The following is a 23540-nucleotide window of genomic DNA, read 5'->3' as shown; positions in this document are numbered from 1 at the left end:
TTAACAAGCACTTTTACCATTGTTGTACAAAGTAGAAGGTGTTAAAAACTGGTCAAGAGAATGATAATTACACTGAGTCCAACGTGCTTCATGGTATTATCCCCCTGAATCCTCGCTATCAGACATACGGAGGTGTGCTGCAGGTGTCAGGAGCCAGCGCAGGAGTTGGCGCTTTGACCATGTAAGGGGATTATGAAACTGATGATGCGTTGAAAGGTAACGCCTGCCTAAAAGTGAAGTGTTCAGGGCTTTTGCTGCTGTCACATGTGGCAGGTGCTGAGATAACGCCGGAATCCAGATTACCTGGAGGCTCTCGTCCCAGAGCCTCTCCCCGCTCCCCATCTTTTCTCCTAGTGGGATCTTTGCTAACGCTTTCCGAACACCTGACATCATCGCTGCATTTAAATCATGCTCACTGACAACCACCCCCGCCCCGCCACCGATGTAGGTGGAAAATCAAACGAGGATGATCTCCTGCAGCTACTTCACAAATGAGACACATTATTTTAGATTGTATCTAGCAATGCAATTTTAAATTCTAGCGATTTTAGTGCAGGGAAAACAATGCATCCACAATAAATATTCACAAAATGCTAAAGCTTCATCCTCGATCTTCTGATTTTTTAATTTGTTATTATTTCAGAGTCACTTATTGGTTGTACATAAATACTTAATTTAAAGGTCTGTTGCATCCTAGAGTCTTGCAATCATTAATAGATGTTGTGGGTTTTCTTGCTTCAAACAGTTGTGGAAGCTTTACTTGAGTATTATGTATACTTTTTACCCCACTACATTTATCGGCCAGTTGTAACTGCTAGTTACTTTGCAAATTAAAACTTGAGAAATACTAAATACGTTTATTTCATATGCACCCTATAAATTAAACTTCTCATTCTCACAGCAGTTAAATCAGCTCCTTTTGACCATAAAACCATAAAATGCTGCCTGTTAATTCATCAGTAATATTAACCCAAAAATAAAAAATATAATAACATAACACTCACAGGTTCCATTCTGCTACATGGTGAGTACCTTTAGTTTCAATGTTTTAAGAACATGTTGCTGATAATATACTTGAAAACTTTACTTATTTTTACACAGTGGTATTGCTGCTTTAACTGGTAAGAACAGGAAACACTTTGGGAGCACATGAGTGGTCAAATTTAGAATTTGATTTAAAAGATGCTACAGTTCAACAGCTTCAATATAAAAACTCAGTTATTGGTATCAGCTATCAAAAAATAATTTTACCAAAAAACACGGAAAAATGGTTGCAGTCTTTTGATTTTGAACAGAAATATGACAAAACTCACTCAAGAGCAATTAAAGAACTACAACAATCACATGTCACTTCCTGCTGCCTGAAAATTAGTAATGTCAATCTGGCTTTAATACATATATGTATATTTATAATATGTAATATGAGGCAATAAGACGAGAACAGGAGTGTTGTGTGATGGTGACACTGGTTTGCTCCATCAGGCTGTAGATCTGCTTCCAGTACAGTTGATGCTGAAGTTGTGGCTGGTTTTCAGAGTGGATTGAAAAATAACATTTTTGTCACCTGGTTGACTCCAGCTAGCTCTACATTATGGCACTAATGATACATTTTGTGTTTGACAAAATGACTGACATGTATTTTACCCAACAGAAAACAGATGATGCAGATGACATAGACTAGTTACAGGTATGAAAGGGCAGGCCACAAAGGTGATGTGATACTTTGAGAGCTCTTGCCAGGAATGCCAAGAGTTTGTCATCGAGGTCGGAGCTAAATGTCGTTTAATTTCCTGTAGTTTGTCCCGTTAATTAGGGAACATTGAAGCGCGTTTCTACACTGTGTCTGTAGCTTCCCCACCGCAGGAGAGGTGATTTGTGCAGTTCAGTGTATTGCTTCCTGTAGGGAAATGCTCTCTAATGATACTGAGTGCTTCACTCTGAAGCCTCATGCAAACACCAATACAAACAGAAGTCCACCACCATCCAAAAAGAGGTGAGCTGAGGTGAGGCATGGTTTCAGTCAGTGTCAGATGCTGGGAGGAGAGAAAAAGAGGAGATGATGCTGCTGAGCACGAATAGAAAAACACTGATGTTATAAACGTGACTAATAACTCACGTCATATGATTTATGCTAGCCACAGGACGGTTATGCTACACGCTATAATTTATGCTAATCATAGGATGCAAGCGGCTCCGAGTGACATCATGAGCAGTCAGATAATGTTTTGCCACCAACATGTGTGCAAAAACAGGCTCGTAAACGTAGTTAATTTGAGTTGAATATATGAGGTACATATGTGTTATAACTTTATGAGGAATAAAAAAAGGACTTGTGTGGACAGAGAATGGCCATTGAAAAGTAGTCTGCATGTTTATAATTTCTTGTAGAAGGAGGTGGGAAGTTTGTGCTCTTGCTCTCTATCAAGGCTTTTGTTGTCCTTTCACATCTCCCCAAGAGAGGCCAGAGGTCAGGAGCAGCGTCAGATCAACAGCTTTAGAGCTGGTAGAAAAACTGTGTCTTGCTCAAGGACACTTCAAGATGAACACCTGCTGACTTGGGCACTAAAGCATATAACTCATCATCAGCCAATACTGTTGAAAGAAAACAAAACATTTTCAAACATTGATAGCAAAGCACAGAGTAGAAAATTGTAGTCCTTACTTTTAATTTACACTAGCAATTTCTAATATTTCCATTTGTTAATGTGTCTTAATGTTTAGACTTGCATTACGCTGCAATTCAACACTGCACACCTTACGGAGCCCAAGGCTTATGTCTCTCTGTGTGGCTGGATGGCGTCGTGGTGACTGACGCAGCCCTCATGTTCTTTGGCGGTCATGTTTATCTCATGATGACTCACGACCCACCTGAACACTGAACAACACAACACTGACCAACATGAAAAAAATACCCCAGCCGTAACAGAACTGGCCAGGCGCAGCGGCACATTGGTTCATTGTTATAGTCCTTTTTTCTTGCCATTAGATCATTTTGTCATCATAATTTTCACTGCCCATTCGAGTGGATTTAATGTGAGAAGAAACCAAATTTGCACAATTATTATTCAGTGTGTGCTGTTACACCAAAGTTGTACATATTGTGTGTTTCATGGCGTCGATGTGATGCATGTTCCTCAGATTTTTTCCAGCACATCTGTCAACAGTAAGAGGTGATGCACTGTGGAGATACATACATGGTGATGCTGCTGTGACCATAGTAATGAAAACATCAGCATAATTTTCCTGTGAGCTTTTCATTGCCTCTCCTTGCACCATCAACATTTGCACAAAATGTTTAGACAGTCTAGAAGGTGTAAACTACGGAGCTGTGGACAGGATGAGTTTGTAGGCCTTTGAAATCGGCATGATCACTACACGACCACATGAATACATTGTATTATATATTTATGGTGTGTTGTATCTAAACATAAAAAGAAAAGAAATACATCTCACCCATACTAGGCTCCAAATGTAGTAATGCGTTACATTCTAGCTGCTCTCAATATTCAAATTATACAGTATGTAGATGATGAATTAAGCCAGAAATTAAATATTGGCTCTATAACATCTTAAGCAAGAGTGTTAAGATATTAGAGGCTGTGGTGTGTCTCATTCTCACTGAGGTCAGGTGGTAATGGCCTAAAGGATTATACTGGAGGGGAGTAGATATGCTACATGCACACACACACACACACTAACCGTAGCCTTCTGTGATTGGTAAGGTGCCCCCGGTGTGGATTTGCTGTTGCGATCCACCACAGCGCCAAAGCACCTGCCATGTGTTTCCCTGGACGGCCTCTGATTAAAAGTGATGGCTCTGGAGCGTGAGGCTGTTCCAGCGATCAGAGCACCAATCTATTCTTCAGCAGCGTGTAGACTCTCGCTCTGGGCTGCCTAAGCGCCTCCGGGGCCTTCTCTCCTGGAACCGGCACTGGGTGTGAATCATTACAAATGATATGCCCTGTAACATCAGCAGGAAGATGGCTGGGGAAGGACGTGGGGCAGGGGATTGCAGGCTGAGAATGGTTTTTAATGTGAGTGGAGCCGCTTGTCATGTTGGATGCTTGAAAGCAAGATGCTGCAGTCAGTCAGGCTCTGCAACAGTCTAATGCTAGCCGCACTGGCAGAGCAGCTCTGATATGGCAGGTGTTGTGTTGCAATAGTACGGGGACAATATTGCGGTAGGCAGTGGTGAAGCCGGTGTAATTTCTGAGGAATGTCCAGATTTTTACTACGTGGAAGCGCATCAAGTTAATGAAGCTTCAGACACAGAAAATTAGCAGAGAAATGAATTGCACCACCAAAGTGAGGTCAATTTGCACAGATAAATCCATGAAGAACAGTGGAGTGCATCATTGGAACTGCTCTGCTTGCACTGATGAGCAGGTTAATTGCCCATTCTGTTTATTGTGAGAAAGATGCCTGAAACCAATTTTCCCCAGACGCATATCCCAACCTTATGTGCTGAAGAAACAAAAAAAAAACTATAGAAAGCTCAGAAACAGATTATTTTAGCTCACTGATGACAAGAAAGTTGTTAATGAAGATGATGCAGAGGCTCTCACACAGACAAGATAAAGAAAAGCAGATCTGAGATCATGGATGGGGGCCACATTGTCAACTACGATTCCACCGTCACCATCAAAACAACAGTGTAGCCTCGCCCCGTGGCCCTGAACCCATCACAGCTGAGCACAACGTCTCCGGCTGCTCGCTGCAAATGCATTTTAACGGCATCTCTCTTCAGATGATCCAGAAGCCAGATGTCACTGGCTTCTTAATAACTTTCTAGAGGCTAGTTCTGGTCACTGTGGCAATTACCTTTATGTCAGGCCTCTAAAAGATATGTCTACCCACGGGACAAGCAGGCAGCCAGCTCCATAATGCTCATTACAGATGAATGTCGAGGCTGATTCATCCTGACTCAGTGTGTGGCTCGCTGATGCTCAGACCCCTGTCAGTATTTAAGTTCCACTAATGCCTCTGGATAGCATTGATTGACACAACATTAAATCAAATATACAGTACGTGTGGCGTGAGGATGGACAAGTGATCATTGAACTATACTAGTGACATTTGTGCATGTTTTATTTATCCTCTATTTAGCCACGGAGGTCCCTGAGATACAAACATAGCAGTAAAGACAGCTAAAATTTAAAAAGTTTCAGTTTCACACACACACACACACACATACGTAGAAGTACATAGAACACAAGAAGTGAATAGTATTTTAAAGGAAACACATACAGCCCATGCCATTTAATATTTAATATACATAATAAATACTTCACTTCAAAGGCTGAAGTCAGATTTTATGCAACATTAACTGGTTTTCTTCTACAGTTTGTGAAAAGAATTTAAAAGTCAGGAGGCACTTCTGTGGTAACAATATTTTGCAGTTAATCCCACAACCCAGGTGCATAGACACAGAGACGTTTACTTTTGACACAAGCAAAAGAATGTGACAAGAAGATCTCGTGCAATAATGAAGTAAGATAAAAGGCTGGAGAGGTTTAGGTAATTTACCCAACTCTGCCTCAACTATAAACAACGTGCATTTTTATCCTCTGGTATAAGAAGGAACTGTGTGTGTACTTTGAGGAAGCTGTGGAGGATGTTTTCCCAACGTTTATGCTGATTACACGTATTCATGAGGGAATACATGGCATATCGTTGAAAAACTTTTTTAGGCCAATATTGACATTTGATCTGATTACGATATAGCTGCTGATATACATTTTGTTTTGACACACATTTGGATTTTGCGTCCAAAATCTCCTTATTTGCTGAACACAGTTTATTTACTTTCAGCCAATTATGCATCTGAATTTAACTAAAGGTGCAAAATCAGTAAACCATTTGCTGGCCTCAAATATTTCCACAATAGAAAAAAAAGATGTGCTGTCTGTGACTTACCTTTTGCAAGAAACCTCACAATACAGTGCTTTGCCTTTGCTCCTGAGATCACAGAGGTGTAAATTACAGTTATGCAACCCTCTGTCAGCGGTGATGATGATGATTAATAAGTGGAAGAAATCTCAATTTGCGTGGAGTGTTTATAATGCATTCTCTACTGTGTATATAGTCCTATATTCATAGGAGATATCACCATAAGCAGCTTCAGTATAAAAATATAAACTTTCACTGTTTTTGTTCAAACTGCTGGATATCCAGTAAAAATTACTGATGGCATTTATAGTTCACCCGCCACCATGTTTACTGCTGTAAACGCTAAGCGCACTCTTTTATGAGGCAGACGTACCTCTGACTGCTGTGGTATATAGATGTAACATCTCTGCTTGGAGGTGTAAGGTTCATGCACCTCTCTGTGCTTTTTTTGTTGAGGACGCACAGGAAAAGGAAGAAGCTCAACCGCACAGACAGACATCCGCAACGTTTGCCACCAGTCACTTTGCCTAGTGCTGCTGAAATGAGGTCTGGTGTTTTCAGCTCCATAAGTCTGCAGTTATTATCATAATAATGTCTTGTTTCAAGTCGCCCCGAAATGCCTCTAGCACAGCAGCACCGATTAAGAAATCTTAATTAAGCTTTTGTAGATTCTCCTTCATCAGACCTTGCCTCTTTTTTTTTTCACTCCACAGCGTCTTGTTGTACAAAAACTCGGATTCCTTTAGTCTGCTTTTAAGAGACACCACTTCCGCCCAAATGAACAAGGCGTGTTAGTGTGTGTGTGTGTTGGTGCTGCGTGTGTGCAGGGGAGACAGCGAGGGAGAAAGAAACCAAAGCCTATGTGTCAGTGCAAGCTTTCAAGTTCCCAGTGCTTCATCTCTCTCGGGGCATTTAAGTATTACATATCCCTCTGCTGATCCCCTTGTTGTCACAGCAATTTCCCCAGTTGCTCATCATACTTAAACTCCTCTCTCATTTCCATTATAATCATCCTATACAAAGCTCACCTGAGATTTACACTGGAAGACAAAATTTGGTTTCACCTCTTAAGTGGCGCAGCATGACACCCAATGTGTAATGGATATAACAGCTCGGGCTGGTGGGAAGACGAGTGCCACGTCTTCTTTGTTCACAGCGGTGTAGAAATGTTCCTGTTGGGAGCCGGCAGTCCCACAGATTTTATGTTCAGCATCGTGATGTTGTAAGAGTCAAATCAAATTAACAGCTGAGCTCACACGAGGTATTACTAAGTGGCAGTATAAGTGAGGGAATACTGCCACTGGAATCGGTTGATTAAATGACTGTGGATGTGATGAGCTACACAGAGGGGCATTATTACAGTGTTGCCTCATTCATCCATGTTTACAGGGAGCAACTGTCTTAATTAAGCATTGTGAGGGCTGATAGATGGGTCAGGCTCACTGTCCGTGGGAGACACATTGATTTCACATTACATATCCAGATAGGCGAGCCATTACGTCGTGCTTGCCACATTAAGGTGTTACTACTGCCTGGGACGTGAGCAGCCTGGTAAAGGAAAGCTCTAATTATAAGATACACAGTTGAACAACATGAGATGCATGTAACACTTTTACATGTCCAGTGGAAAGGTTTATGGGAATTTGAGTGTGACAAAACAAATTGTGGCAGACAGACCTAGTTTGTTAGCTTTGTACACATGTGCCTCAGCTAGGCTTACAGCAAAATTATAATTAGTCTGGAAGTAGCGCGCAGAAGCTCAGTGAGAATTCAAACAGCCGCTGCTCTGTGCTTTCAACATCTGCTTCTCTCAGTGATCCCCACAACCGGGCCTGGGGAAAGCCGGCACTACTAATTACTAATAAAACTAGCTAAGCTTATTGCCGTGAATTATTAAAAGCTTTATCTGAAGTGGACCAGGAATCGCTCCTGAAGCTAAAAGGCTTTGAGGTACAAAGAGGGATCACAGTTCATTGCTGCGTCCGGATTAGCATTTAGCACATACTTTACCATGCTTAGGCAGAAGCCTGTGTTATTATTGGAGAACCATTACAAGCTAAAGTTCATATTCATGGGCCATCTAAGAATAGCACCGCTGATGTGAGACCAGCACACATGTTCCAGGAGGATTTTCATATTTTTTCACTATCTTTGGTGCTGCTAGTGTCTGTGAACAGTTTTTGTTTTGCAATTAAATTTGTTTATGTACTTTTTGTACTTTTTACTTTACTTTAACTAAAGTCACATGCACAGTGATTCAGGTAATAAAATTACTAGTAATGCCATTTTGGTGTGCTGAACTACTGGAACTATAACTACATATACTACAGTAGTTCATACTGGCAAAAAAAAAGTCTCTCTGTCTTAATTCAAACTCCTTTGACCAGCCTCACCTCCTTTCTCTGTCATCCTGGTTACTGTGAAGGAATGCCCAGGCAATTCCAGACATATTCTGTACTGCACGGGCCTGCCAACATTCCCAGCCAGCACGCACACAAAAACCTCTTCTGACAATTGCTTAGATCAGTGATGTAGCCAGCCCCATGGTTTAAATGGTTAAAATAGTTGAAGTTGTGTATTTTATTAAAGTAAGACAAGTGAGGCTCATTGTGAAGATAGTGGTCAAGTCAGTTAAACATTGCAAGTTGAAAATGTTTTGAATATGTCATAAGTTGTGAAGATTTGAAGAGTTTAAAGGAATAGTTTGACATTTTGGGTGATGGTCTTATTTCTTTTCTTCCCGAGAGTTAGGTGAGAAGATCGATACCACACTCGGTATCAGATGTAGCTACCACCAGCGGCCGGTTAGCTTAGCTTAGCATAAAAACTGGAAACAGAGGGAATGCTAGCCTGGCTCTGTCCAAAGGTAACATACAAACTAGTGAGCTTTAGAGGTTCTGGTTGGCAGGTTTTGTTTTACCTTTGGACAGAGTGAGGCTAGTTGTTTCTCTTGTTTCCAGTCTTTGTGAGAAGCTAAGCTAACTGGCTGCTCACTCAAGCTTCATCATTACCATACAGACATGAGTATCGCTCTTCTCTACAGTACTTGTGCTATAAGCAGTTGTAGCAACAGCTATGTTCACAAGTATTTTGATGAGCAGCGTTACTGAGTTAAATGAGCAATCACGTTCAATGCATCCAGTATCTGGCAGACAGGAGTCTAAATGATGGACAGTGCGTATGAAACCAAACTTGACAACCATTGCTCTTCAATAGTTCACTTTTTAGCTAGTACAGAAAGGCAACTTTGTTCCTTTAATAAATTTGATCGTGCCAAGGAATCAAATGGCTGTCCTGAACTGAATAAAATGTCATATTTCCAAGACCTGAGCACTCTGTCAGCAGTCTGATTGCAGAGGATATTTTTCCTCTCCATACTTAGTGTTGAAATGCTAAATGCTGTTATTTTTACAGTGCAATCACCAGAGATAATTTATTTGAAATTCCTGTCATATGTCTGGTCTGTGAACTACAGTACATTGTGTTTTTTTGTTTTCTGAACAAACTAGAAAATGAAATGCATTATTATTATTTGTGCATTTTTTCCCCTTGGAAAGACCAACCAGAAACTCAATGTTTAAAGAATAAGTATTTCAGTATAGGTCGCATAATTATTGTGTCATGTTAATCAGCAACATTATTGCAAAATTATATTCCGAAAATGTTTTATGTCCCTTAACGTTGTTTTTCTGTCTTCCTTTGCTCTGCTATCTCTGAAGGTCACATGCAGGAAAACGCATGGAGGAGCCACAGAGCTCATCGAGTGGGGCAACAGTGATAATGAACAGACGATTTCTCCCACGGGGGCCAGTCCACGGATCCTCAACCCCCTGCGCTTGTTTGCCAGGGGCTCCCCTGGGTTCAAGAGCAACATGAGGGAAATTACATATTTACAGAACATGGAGGACTTCTGGGACTGGTTATCTAACCAGACAGATGTTCAAGGTGCACAGGCCAGAACTAAACGCAGGCCCATCGTGAAGACTGGCAAGTTCAAAAAGATGTTCGGGTGGGGGGACTTCCACTCCAACATCAAGACGGTCAAACTCAACCTGCTGATCACAGGGAAGATCGTGGACCACGGGAATGGCACTTTTAGCGTTTACTTCCGCCACAACTCCACGGGCCTGGGGAACGTGTCAGTCAGCCTGGTGCCTCCATCCAAGGTGGTGGAGTTTGAGATCGCCCAGCAGTCCACGCTGGAGACCAAAGACACCAAATCGTTCAACTGTCGCATCGAGTACGAGAAGACGGACCGCAACAAGAAGACTGCCCTATGCAGCTTCGACCCATCCAAGGTGTGCTATCAGGAGCAGACGCAGAGCCACGTGTCCTGGCTGTGCTCAAAACCCTTCAAAGTCATATGCATCTATATAGCCTTTTATAGTGTAGACTATAAACTGGTGCAGAAGGTATGCCCTGACTACAACTACCATAGTGACACACCCTACTCCTCCACAGGATGATCTAGCTGTTGTTAGTGTGCATCAACCTTTTGTTTGATCTTCAAATAATGTAAATGTCAACCTCTAAGCTCCTTGTCCCGAAATACCTAAATACCTGAGACATGTTGCAGGAAGTGCAACACATAATGGGACACACTCTGGAGGGGTTTGATGCATTGCTACAAAACTTTTGTATATACTGCAGTATACAGGATCTAACACTTGAGATAGTTAGGTGTCCAGGGACTTGGTTTTAGGGGTTGACTTGAGATTCAGAGCTAGCTACCAACCCTGGGTGACTCCTCCCCATCACAACAGCACATGTTCTCCGTAAAACCGCTGGTATAATTAGCATGTTGTCCAGATGTTTTCTTCAAGGCTAGACCATAGGCAAGCAGCCTCCCAGTTGGAAGCGCAAAGCTGGCTTCTGTGCCAGTGCTGCACTGATGCTAACATCGTCAAACAATTTCCTCACCTCATTTAAACAGTCAGCTATGGAATGAAATATGACAAGACTTTGAATCGTGTTAATAATTACAATACCATGACATTTGCATTGTTATTCGACAGGGCATAAAATGAGATATTTCACATTTCAAACATTGTTGCATTTTGACTGATTAGTCAAAAAATTATCTGTTCATGGCCTTCGAAGTAGAGCTAACATCCATTTGTACCTGTTAACAGAACACAGGCAGGACAGTATCTATTATTTCAGATTAGTCTGATCAATGGGTATTTTTTCAAGTCGCTCTGAATAATTAATATGGCCTGACAATCTATCTTTTATTTCTTTCTCTCATAGGGGCTGAAATTGAGTGAATTGATGATTATGTGCCCATGACAAAATAAATTGATCCAACACACCTAATCCAAAAGCAGAGAGCCCAATCATAAATCATTACCCATACGTACGTACTGTAGGTCCCCGTCCGTGTATAACCTGGCCGCTGCCTCATGTGCTCCTTAAAATGTGTTGGTTTTCTGCTGTGATCATCATAAGGCATGCGTATGGTAAACTAGTCTGAAATCCAACATCTGTGTTTGCAGGATGCACTTTGAGGCATCAGCCTGCCGAGTGGGCCCCGCAGTGGATTAATGTGTCAGGAGAGTCAGGGGGAAAGCGATAATTGCAGGACAGGTGGATTTACTGAGTCTGGCAGACAATTATCAGCACTTTGTCATGGTCCTGCCACCAGCCCTGACATTACCTGTCCTTAATAGGCTTTAATTAGCCTGGGAAATTTCATTTACCTAAAACCAAGAGTGGAGAAACCAAAAAAAGAAAAAAGGTAAAAGTCTGGAATCCGTCTGGAATTTTAATGAGAAGTGGGACGAAATTTGTAAATGTCAGACATTTCCCTATTGTACAGCAGGCTTAAGTTGACTGATTTTTCTGTAAAAGTGGATAACATCCAGTCTTGTAGTAAATGGTGGTGTGCTTTCACTTAGAAATCACCATAACTGTTTTAAGAAGTTCATCAACACGTCATAAGTTGTGTTGATTGCGTATATCCAGGGGTTTTTTTAGGCTAGGGCATGTTCCACTGACTAATCACATGGCAATCATTTCTGTCAATGTTACTTTGCTTGCTGTATCTCATGTCTTTCCCCATCAGCTGTAAATGATCCTGTCCCATTACACACACGAGGAGAGGTGTATGATAAGGAAATTACTAAATCCGAGTTGATCTATGTTGATGTTTTAGTTTTACTCCTTTGTGCAAATGCTGTGTATTAACGTGTAACTCTAAAACTAAACGTGTTTACTTATGGCTTCAGAGTAAACAATGTCAGTTTATTCTAATTTTTCCAGAGAAATATATCAATAAGTATACTCTTCCTTATTTTTGGTGTTTGTTAAGCAATATCATGTAGATAGATGTCATATTTATTGCTTATAGTTATAGATTGCTTTGATTTCCAATTTTTGTAATCCTTGCAGATTGTACCTATTTTGATTTCCCGCTTGCTTAATCTTGTTTAAACAGTTTCTCCTGTAAAATAGGAAATAAGAGCACTGCTGTGTGTATAGTGTAAGTAAAAATGTTCATTTTGGAATATTTGATTTCATCTGGGGTTCATTTAGTTAAAATGGAATTGTAAAGATCAATTTAGGTTTTTATGGCATTAAACCTTATTTGAACTTGGCTCACAGCACATTATCACACTGAGTCAGCTCCAGTCTGTCGACGCTCACAGTTGTCTCGTTTCATTCCTACAAGGACTTCTCAACAGGATAAACACACCATTTTAAGAGGTACATTTCAGAGTAGCTTTTTAATGGGCAATAAATCTGTGTCCACAGGCGTGGATGATACCAGAGGTACACCTCAGGGAGCACATCCATTTTGCTGTGGCCATCAGGGACAGGGGTCTTTTCATTCGCTTCCATTACTCTTATCTGATCAGGGTGAGGCACCCACTCCTTAGGCATCAAGTCACACCAGGCTCTCCTGCTGCACACATCCAAATCCTGGGAAAACTAAGAGGGATGTTAACATTTCACTTTTCATGATTTTCAGAGGTGATATTAGACACTCAAATAAAACAATTACTTTCAATATGTTGGCCATTTGCCCATGTTAGACACTGATCTAACAATCAACACCAATCATTTACAGATATATGTGCATTTTATATCAAATTTACTGAGAGGAAAATGCGCATTTACCTCTTGAGGAAACGTTCATTTTTAGGGAGTAGCAGTACATTTATTTCAGTGCAGCAAAGCAACAATTTACTTCATCATCAGTGGTGAATGTCAGGTTATGTCGCTTTTTTTCTCTCTGAAGTCAGCAATCACAGAAGGAAAATCGGAAAGGCAAAAATGCTCCCCTTCCCACTTCAACAGACCAGAGTGTAATGCAGCAACAGGAAAGGCTGCATTTGAATGTTTATCAACTCTTTCTTCAGTCCATGAATGCTTTCTCTAGCTACACACCACGTGTACTCCACAGCTGGATTTGACAAGTTCCTGACCCTTCGCTGGGTTTGTCAAAATGCATTCAGGGAAAAAAAGGAAACTAAGTACTTACGCCTGAGCAAAGCACAGTAGTTAAAAAAAAAAAAAGCATCTTATCACAAAACACCTCCTAGGATGCATTGAGCACCATAGATTAATAAGTGTTTGTTTTGTCTCAATCTGCCACTTCTTTATGGTGGAAATGGAGCCAGTTATGCAAGTGAGGGCACTCTACTGCAGCCTCACTTTATGTGGACTCACGCAGACGAGGGTATTTTCACATAAAAACTAACCAATTTTACCAAGCCCATATTTATATTCAAGCATTATAAACGTTAGCATTATACTAACGTTCTGGCCCAGTGTCACTATCCACTGCTTCTTTAGCAATCTCATTTCCTACGATCCAAATAAAAGAACAAATTTCCGATTGTGAGGATGCTACTGCAGGCATCTCCTCTTTCAAGCATTACAGTTAGTGGAGGGAAGCGAAGGGAGATAAAAGGTTGGAGAGGCGTCCTAAAGCATAGATGGTATCAGGTCTTTTCCTAGGATCTGTGCTGAGAGGGGCGGACGAGGATCAGCAAGCTGCTGATGAAGACGTCTCTGTTCCAGCAGGAAAGAGCGGCCTCGCGCTCACATTAATTAGAGCTTGTGCCGAGCATTCACATAAAACAAGAGGAAAAATGTCTTTCATGTGCGGTAAAAAGTTCACCATTAAACATGTTACTATGCTAATGCAGTTTAAGCACATTTTCTTTTGATTATCACAGTGGTGTTGTTTTCTAATCTTATATATAAAAGAAAACCAGAGGAGAAAGAAAAAAAGAAAATCACCTCAGTCTGACATCCACATCCATTAACATGACCATTAAAAATAAAGTGTGGATAATAATCACCCTTCCTTTAAACTGAAATCTCTTGTCACATTGATTCAAACAAGCCCCAGTAAAAACAAACAAACAAATAAATAAATAAATAAATAATAAACCTGGGCTACTTCAGACTGCTGGAAAATGGTTTAATGGGTTAATGCAGGCATTCTTGCAGACAACAACTTCATCTTTTTGCTTCCAAACAAAAGAGGTTTCAACATCTCAACATGATGCTGAATGATGAGTAATATCATGTAAAAACGATGCTACTCTTTTAATTTACAAAATCCTCTGAAGTGTCGGTCACACCACACTACATACGAGACGGACTCAATAAACATGACAACCCCCCATTCAAACACAGAATAACATTGCCAGTAGAAGTGATGCTCAGCATCCTACAAATATCCAAGCATGTTAGAGGATTTTTTTGCACATACTCAATTAATTTAATTCTGCACAAGTATGTCAGATAATTGCAGAAAATAAATTGTTAAAAACAAAATTGGAACTTGGACACTTTCTTTGACAATAACATGACCATGCATTAGTCTCTCCACTTTTAGTTAACCACAATATATTGAGAATATATAATATTTGCAAGTTGGCGATACTAAGGACAGAAATTCTCAAAATTGAATCTATAACAGTTCACAGACGTATGATCTGGAATATGTCATTCAAATGGGAGACTGAGTAACTACTTCCATATACTTCCAATGTTTTAATATATTAGGGCCAAAGTGTAGACACTTTTCCGTCTTACATGTATTATAAGGATAGACACTGGGTCTTCATAATGGCAGATTACAATTTTTCCCCACAAATATGCAATAGAACAGACTTTCTTGTACACGGGTCTTCTGAAGATGGTTCAACTGTCATTTACATAGAAATGGTGCCATCAATATGGGGCATACACATCTTTTAAAAAGTGTAAAGAACTGACCTTGCACTGAAAGTGTTCATGCTTTTTAATGTCTAGTCACAAAACGGGCTAAACATTACAAATATATAATATTTCCCATTTAGTTAAACCTTTGTTACGTTCCTATAGAACTCCATATCAAAATGACTATTCATGGGAACTAGTGCAACCTGGAGGAGGGCCTGGTCTTTGTGACAAGGCAGGCACAGAGTAAAATAGACAAAGTACTCTAGAGCAGCTCCAGAGCAATGGCAGATATATTAAGGCCATTTTTAAAATTACAGGAAAAAAAACAGTAGCAGACAGCTTGACTTGCTACCCAGGCTGAACAGAATTCAGGTGGGGCAGCAAAGCAAGCAAGCAACACCAATTTTACCAATTTTTTTCCCAATCCACTGATGTCAGTCGTCCACGTGCCAGCCTCCCCACATCCCTGGCCAGAAAGCTCCACTCTTCTTTATTCAAGTGTGTTCAGTTTTGGTGGAAATAAGAGCGGTACCCTCACTAGTCCTTTCTTTGAAAACCCATGCTTCACACCTCCAGTAAAGTCCTGGGGCACAGTCAGGCAGTCAGGACTGTTTTAGACGCTTCCTGGGAAGACCAAAGGGTGGGCACTGTGCTGAAGCCAGGGCACGAAAGGCCTCGGCTACCAAGTGAGGATGGGATTGGATCATTGACTTCCAGCCTGCAGTCTCCATTATATCTGTAGCATGACTGTAAGCACAGGAAAAATGAAGTTAACACTCAGACATGAGAATGTGCACATTAAAAATCAATAAGCATAAATGAGATCGTAATGACAAAGTAAATAAGGGGGACTTGATTTGTGAGTTGCTTGGTAAACTTGAAAAAGGGCCATTAGTGCTTTCCATGCATACGTTGAAATGAATGCAGGATTAGAGCGTCTTCACACGTTGGATACAAGAGACAGAAATAAGTTCAACATTTCAAGGTGCCCTATGACAACACACTACATCATCTGAAAGAAAAACTTCCCGTAGCGACCACCTCCCTTCTTTTTAAAATTCTACAAATATTCCATTTCCAGGGTTTATCCAGGTATGAGTCTATTAATAACTTGGATACAAAGATATGGAGCTTCAAACTGAAAAGGCAAATAGCACTCTGTCTGCCCGGGCTAAAACAATGAATTCTAATGCATCTGGTTGGGGGAAGAGATAAGAGTGTGTTATTAATCTTGTGTCACATATATCAGCTAATTACATACTTGCTATTCCAGTTCTTTCCATCTTTACAGCCCAGCTGTCTCAGGACACTGCACCTATGGCAAGGAGATAAAAAGGTAAGCATTCAGGGCTGGTAAACAGAAATGGCAGCAGGAATTTATCACTGGAGTTTTTTTTTTTTTGCGATACTTGCCTGTTGATAAAATCTATGGCTTGTGCTTTGAGCTGCTCGGCACTGTGCAAATCTGCTAGGATGAGGGTGTCGGCCACATTCTCCACTGAAAGGCTGTTGCACAAGGCCTCTTCACACATGACCTTTAAACGCTCCAGAGCATACTGGGGTGAGGACACAAAAAGGAGTGGTTACACCCTGGATGCAAAGAGGATCCCCATGTTTGAGGTTTTGTCTACACTATTCTGAATGCACATAAAAGCTACAGGTGCTTTAATGATTACAACTCTGCTAGGAAGGGGAAAAAAATGACCAGGACCCAAAATGCTCATATATAATATAGGATATCTCATATTTTTTAAATGGAAGTTATCACTATATTGATAATAGATATGTATGATTCCAGTGAATATACATTGTTGAACTGATTAATGAAGGATTATCATGTATTGGCTAAACAGGTACATATGTACTTCATTATTATGTAAAGATGGATTCTTATATAGCTACACAAAATGTGGTGCTTTTGTTTTCTTCTGGCGTTTTTAGATGCAAAGTCTCTATGAGCTGTAGGTGAAACTCACTCGCAGGATCACAATTAGTTAGGTGCACTCAAATACGTTGTTTACAGTCATGTGATTCAGATGACGCTTGAAATTCAGAATGAGGCAGGAAGTGAAGGCAGAATGGATGAGATGGAGGAAAGTCCATCCTGTGCTGTTTCTTGTTTAGTCATTGTGTCGTCAACATGTGTGTGAAATATGGAATTGCTCAATTCATTCTTAAATTATCACAATGACAATGATGATTAGTCACAATGACCTTTGACCTTTGAGTCAAAAGTGTCATTTTTGTCAGTGTCCGACCAATCTCTCCTTCTGTTCCTGAGCTACGGTGTTGAATAATTTTTGGGACATTATGATGTCACAGTGAAGTTGACCTTTACCTGGGTAGAAAATGTCACCACGTCATCGTTATATCCCATTAAACATCTGTGTGAAATTGGGTCATAATTACCGCACCAATTCTTGAGTTATGGCCAAAAAAGTGTTTTGTGAGGTCACAGTGACCTTGACCTTTGACCACCAAATTCTAATCAGCTCATCCTTGAGTCCAGGTGAACGTTTGTGCCAAATTTGAAGAAATTCCTTCCAGGCATTCCTGAGATATTGCATTCATGAGAATGGGACGGACAACCCGAAAACATAATGTCTCCGGCCACAACTATCACTAGCATAAAAACAGGAATTACCCCATTTCTATTCAAGTATCAATATTCAGGTTCACTATTCAGTAAAAATTCTTCCATCAAATTCATGATTTTGCTTACCCTAAAAAGAGGGGAACTCATCTGAACTGGTGAAAGAATGGCGGAGTCTAGAAAGGATTTGGTTGATTATAGGAGGCTTCATAGGACAGACCCCAAAGAAATACTGCTTTACATATATGAAGCTGCATTGACTTTAAATGCAACATGGGGCTACAACATGTGTACATCCACCGGCAAAAAAACACAGAAGAAACTCCAAACTAGGGACTGAACAGCAAGACTCTAATATTTTATCCCTGCCCTCTCTCCATTTTGCCCATCATGTCATTAAGTTACAACAAAACAGCGAAGGTTTTTTTTTTTGTCATATAGTACGTTTTCATACTGCCAAGATAATGTTTGTATACCAAGATAATGGAAAAGAGATTTTCGTTATTGACACACACCTACATATATATGTCCTCAACAATTTCTTAACTTGAATCTTATCTTATCTGAAGACTCTCCACAGAAGTTGAACATTATAAGCTTCACAAACATAGTAGTATTTGATGAAGAGCGACTGCTGTATTGAATTGTATGTTTTTCACATCCAGTACAGGCATGTTGAAATGATGAGCGAGGATGCAGGGACTGAAATAGACTATATGTTTTATAGTTTATCAATACTGAAATTATGTCACATAAGATGCAGGCTAACAGCTATGTAATTTCACAACAGACCACATTAGCCTTTTAGCCTCATTGACTTACATACAGTGGTGGTCTCTCCACTCATTGGCTCCAAGCGCTCGAGCCAAAGGGGGAAACATTGAGGTATTGTCCATGACTATATCGCATTTAATTACTGTTTCAGTGTTTAAGTGACCTGATGTGATTATTAACCTGACATAATACCTTGTGTTGAAACACAAGTCTGAAACTGCCAAAAAATAAAATAAATGTAAAATGAAAGAGCAATTTTTAAATAAAAACTCGAATTTTTATTTTGATAAGAGTTGATAGGACCAAGTGTTAAACATGGTGGTTAAAAAGAGCTAGCTCTTTATTCGTGAAAATGAGAGCTGCATCCCGAGGTAATTTCAGGGTGCGGCGGGTGGCTTGAGCTTAACTTAACGCAGGATTTATCAGGTCACATATTTGCACTGTATTTAACTTATAAACTGATGAAAATGAAAATGATTGGCAAAACAAAGACAGAAATAGAAATAATTGTTTTTCTGCCTTTCAATTACTTGGGTACTTACTTTATCAGCAGCTGCCAGCAAATTGTCTGCCATCTTCTCCAGGTTTGGGGCCTTTCCTGTGTAGATGAAGCCCATCATTTCCTTAAAGACATCTGGGTCTACGTCACTGATGTCAACGCGATTCTGCAAGGGAAAACAAGAGGTTTCTGTAAGACTCATTTGAACTTGCAACTGAAAAACATCCATGAAAGAAGACTCATTACTACTGAGTTACGATGAGTGACAAAGCATTTTGAGCAATAATAACTGTGCATGTAGGAAGTGTGAGGAAAGCATAACATGAAGCAGTTGTAACCAGTTACTCTTACCTTTTTACTCTCCTCCATTTCATGTTCAAACATAGCATTAAAGACTGGTGACCTCGCTGTTGAAGAAACAAATTGAACACTTAGATATGCTACTTAAATATGACCAATCAAAATAAAGCATGTTAGCACACCAAATCAAATGATTATGTGACAAATGAAAAGGAGCTCCGAACAGCATGGGGCACAGTATTCAGTATTGAACTATGACAGTCTTAAAATCTTGCACAATCCGTTTTGCTGCCACTTTGTCAGCATTTCCCCCTGACCACTGCAACTGCCACCATGTCTAATGGACACAAGCTGGAGAGGAGAGCCAACCTCTCAATCTCCTGGATCCTATAGTCATCTGGGTCAAGCAGGGCCAAGCAGTGGTAGTGGGGTGGATTAACGCCTGCTGCAGAACTAGGCTGCTACAAATCAAGCCAGGAATACAAACCCTCTGTAGCCTTTTGAGGTGCTTGTGGTTCTCTGCGAGAGGCCATTAAGAAGAGGCATAGACATGTCTTGCTAGGGCCATTTTGGGGGCTTTTCTCCTGGTTGCTGCTTGCTAAAGTGCTGGGGGCCGCGGACGGTCTTACCTGCAAGGATGGATTTGTGGGCTTTGAACTCCTGCCCTCCCACATAGAGGCTGCAGTCTGTGAAGCGTGAACACTCCCACAGGTTCCCCAGGTCATCAGACAGCTGACACTCTGGTACCTTCAGCATGTTCATGTTGGACTGGCCCGAAATGTTGACAGAGTCCTGGACAACGCTTACCTGTACATGAGAAACATCACAGGGAGAAGAACACACTGAAGCAGTCACACCAAGGCTAAACATCCTAACAAATCCAGCAGCAAATATGTCTTATTGCATTGGAGAACAGTCTAAATTGTGTTTAATTTGCTCCTTTTAAAGCATATTTTCAAGACTGAGGAGCCAACAGTGGGAGGCTTGCAAAAACACAACCATTTGAAACCAAAATTAATTAACTTTGCTGAAACACCTAATTGGTGAGGAGCGGCATATTGTTTTTAATTTGAATGTAATTTGTTTATCAAAGTGGCAATTTCCCTGAAATTGTTGAATCTTTCTGGAACTGCTGTCTGGCACACTGTCTGGTCCTGGCAGTATTTGGCCAACTGCATTTCCGTCAAAATTAATTGACACTTCATTTAACTTGTCCCTTAAAAAGAACATTTTAGGAGACATTTTTTCTTCTTAACGCACTGAATTCAATTTGTTTGAAAACAAGCATCATTGTACATGATTTAAGATGTAGGAAGCATTTAAATTTCTTAGTTTACGTTTAATGTCATTAGAAGCAAATACCAACAGTATGTTTGTAGTTAAATGGCACTAGAGCTCAAATGTAAACTGGTCAAGACAAGAATTAAGAGATTCTAGCCTTAATTCACTTAAGGTCACTTTAGGAGTATAAATACTTCAATCTAACAGTGATGTGATTTGGATGCTTTCATCAAAGATTCAATGCAACAATTCAATAATTTGTATGCCACATTCAACACAACAACAGCAGCTCAGTAACATGGCACTGGTACCCAGTAATGGAAAATGAGGATAACAGAAGCTAAACAGAAACACAACAACATAGGTTGATTGCACTGAAAAGAAACAAATGGGATTTTGATAATTTCCAATCAATGGAATTGTCATTCCAATCTCATGTCTATTCAGACTATGCATCAACAATTTTTTGCACATCTAGTTAGCACAGAGAGGTGTAAACAAAATAACCAAATCATCACACAAACTGGGTGTCAGACAATGCAGCCTCTTGGTGCCTGTTATACATATGTAAAAATCACATATTTTATACATAATCACTCACTAGCAAACCTATATCATTGAGCCTCCAGCTACTTTTCTAATAATTGAACTCTAAACTCAGAATCTTTTCTAGGACTCATAACATTGTTCACTAAACCCAAGAAATGAGTGTTCTGTGGACAGATGAGGAGTAAGATGAAGTCAATAAAAAATTCACAAATTAAAAAAGCATTTTGTTTTGGTATAGTTGCATACACCATCCTGCACCATCATTGCAAGTAGGAATGAGGAAAGTGAGACTGTGTTATTATTTGCAATTTTGGTAAAAATTACAGCATTCATACATAAAGACTGCCCATATTAATTTGAACAATAAGAGGAAAGTAATAGTGTAACACTTACCTCACAGAAGAGGGTGAGCTTGTCATCTGGTAAGAGTCCATTGGCTTCATCAAGGAGAAAATCTCTCCTTATAAACTTTTTGAAGCCCCAGTCTTTGCCTTGGACAAATCTATATGCTCTTTGGCTTTCTGTAACAAGAGGGAAATTATGCTAAGTCTTGATATTGCCTTTCTTTTGTATGCAAGCTAGAAAAATGAATAAAAGTGGGGAAAACAAAAAAGGAAAACCAAACCAAATACACAATTTAACTGGATTTGACGATGTTCTGATTGCTTGTACTCACCCATCGCTTTTGTCTCCTCTCTTTTAGCATTCAACAAAGAAAACTTGAACTTTGCTCTGACTTCACTTTTTGGACAACTAACAAGAAGTAAATACAATGACAGATAATCTTTGCTTTCATCATCAAGTCCCTTTGGATTGACTCGCAGACACCTGGCAAGTAAACAGATAACACTGCACATCAGTAACGTGACAAACCAGAGAGAACAGCTTTTATCGCTTTTGTCAAAACACAACACAACGACAAGCCTTCGAGGGTGATTCTTTCTTGCTTTGAGAGATGTATAATTATCACTTATGTGCAGAGTTCCCACACCAAAATAAAACATACAGGCTTTTCAATGACATTCATGTTTGTGTTTAGGGAAATTTGAGGACATGAAACTGGATGTAATTAAATTGGAAATACAGATAAATCCAAAAGCTAAAGCATTGTAGTACGCATTAATCAGATTTTCCCAATACTCTGAAGGCCTACAACTATTCATAAACTATCAAGGATTTTCACATCCTACAGAAAACGTGCAAATACATGATTTGCAGTTAGGTAGGTAGGTTTCGCTTGAGTACTAACCATTTCATCTTGTCATTAGGGCCAGAGGAGAAGGTTGAGCTCTTCAACACCTCCCCCATTTCTTCTCTGCAAAAACTAAAGTTGTTTATGGTCCACATGTATGAAAACTTCACAACTTTGACCTGGGAAACAGAATCAGAAACATGCAGAACCCTCAGACCAAAGCTCTTTGTGTTTTCTTCCCCCATTTTTGAAATACAGTAAAAAAATTAAAATAAAATAAAACAAAATTCATGTTGCTTGACCTCCTCAAATTAAAAGTGTTTCAAGGTAAAACTTTTAACTAAGCAATCTAAGTAATTTCAATTATACTGGCACAGTATGAGACTTTTTGACATGTCATGAGGTCCATTTACCATGATCAATTCTGCCACCTTCATGAATAGAACAAGATTCAATGAGTTTAGTTATAACCATACCTGTGTGTAACACCAGCTCTCTGCCACAGGTCCACTTGACATCTCCCCAGGAGGAGGAGGGGTGGGAACCCGTGACATCACTGGCTTCGGGGTACCACTCACTTTCGTCCTTAAAGCACTAATCATTCCAAAAAAAGAACAATCATTATTCATGTGTATATAAACAAAAACTAACAGCATAAAGTACACATATTAAATAGATTCACCTTAACCATGTAAACTGCCTGACAAAAAAAAAAAAAAAATCAAGATGGTAAAATTATTCATATGATTTGAATCTGCTTGTATTCTAACTGCTACCCAATGTGATCCAACAAAATAGTTGTGGGATAGGACAAAACAAAGTGAATTCTTCCTTCTACAGGTTTGAGTATGTGCAGTGATTAGTACTGCAAATGTATCCATGCTACATAGCAAATTGTATGTTCTGTGATTGTGTAAAAACCAGTGCCAACTTAAATGTAGAATGCATTAACGACACAGCTGTCCTTTCACTGTCCCTGACTATGTGGCCATCTAAATGCCCACAGCAACTTGTTGCAAGTGTGTTATCATCAGAAGATATAAATGTGAAACAAGGACAAAAAAAATAGTAGAAAACTAAACAAAAGACAACCAATCAAATGACAGTGGTAACATATTGCATACAAAGGTGTCTTTGGGCGGTCGGGTTGTTAAAAAAAGCCAACACGAAACCCATCAACCAATAAGTCAGATGCCCATATAAACATTCAAACAGGTCTTGCTTGCTGTAATCACTCCTCCTGTACATTAATCTCAGACTGCTGAAGCCTCACGAGATTCAGA

At 39.9% G+C, this 23540-nt stretch overlaps 2 protein-coding genes across 3 annotated transcripts; one reads left to right on the top strand and one right to left on the bottom strand.

Moving 5' to 3' along the window:
* Positions 1-6980: 6980 nt before the first annotated feature.
* On the top strand, positions 6981-10355 carry nxph2a (neurexophilin 2a). Its single transcript, XM_070915042.1, has 2 exons — positions 6981-7103; positions 9609-10355. Exons 1-2 carry the CDS (start codon positions 6981-6983, stop codon positions 10353-10355), a joined length of 870 nt encoding a protein of 289 aa, XP_070771143.1.
* Positions 10356-14296: 3941 nt separating this feature from the next.
* On the bottom strand, positions 14297-22816 carry spopla (speckle type BTB/POZ protein like a). Of its 2 annotated transcripts, XM_070914692.1 has the most exons (10): positions 22734-22816; positions 22315-22436; positions 21742-21893; positions 21459-21586; positions 19865-20042; positions 19287-19342; positions 18979-19101; positions 16483-16625; positions 16331-16384; positions 14297-15816 (listed from the first exon to the last, which is right to left on the bottom strand). In XM_070914692.1, the coding sequence occupies exons 1-10, from the start codon at positions 22809-22811 to the stop codon at positions 15672-15674; spliced, it is 1179 nt and encodes a 392-aa protein (XP_070770793.1). In that variant the 5' UTR covers positions 22812-22816; the 3' UTR covers positions 14297-15671. The 2 variants fall into 2 exon arrangements, with proteins under 2 accessions (XP_070770793.1, XP_070770794.1); XM_070914693.1 differs by lacking the exon at positions 16331-16384.
* Positions 22817-23540: the final 724 nt, after the last annotated feature.

The sequence above is a fragment of the Enoplosus armatus genome, chromosome 11 (genome assembly GCF_043641665.1).
Source record: "Enoplosus armatus isolate fEnoArm2 chromosome 11, fEnoArm2.hap1, whole genome shotgun sequence".
Taxonomy (NCBI): domain Eukaryota; kingdom Metazoa; phylum Chordata; class Actinopteri; order Centrarchiformes; family Enoplosidae; genus Enoplosus; species Enoplosus armatus.
This window is presented reverse-complemented; position numbering and strand designations above follow the sequence as displayed.

What these genes read in the sequence shown, in the direction of transcription:
- nxph2a (XM_070915042.1), top strand. Translation starts at nt 6,981, where the DNA reads ATGTGTAATGGATATAACAGCTCGGGCTGGTGGGAAGACGAGTGCCAC. An exon ending in CAGATTTTATGTTCAGCATC is followed by an intron (nt 7,104 to 9,608) that starts GTGATGTTGTAA and finishes CTATCTCTGAAG; the next exon opens with GTCACATGCAGGAAAACGCA.
- spopla (XM_070914692.1), bottom strand. Translation starts at nt 22,811, where the DNA reads ATGTCACGGGTTCCCACCCCTCCTCCTCCTGGGGAGATGTCAAGTGGA. An exon ending in CCTAATGACAAGATGAAATG is followed by an intron (nt 21,894 to 22,314) that starts GTTAGTACTCAA and finishes TTTACTTGCCAG; the next exon opens with GTGTCTGCGAGTCAATCCAA. An exon ending in TGCTGGCAGCTGCTGATAAA is followed by an intron (nt 16,626 to 18,978) that starts GTAAGTACCCAA and finishes TCCTCACCCCAG; the next exon opens with TATGCTCTGGAGCGTTTAAA.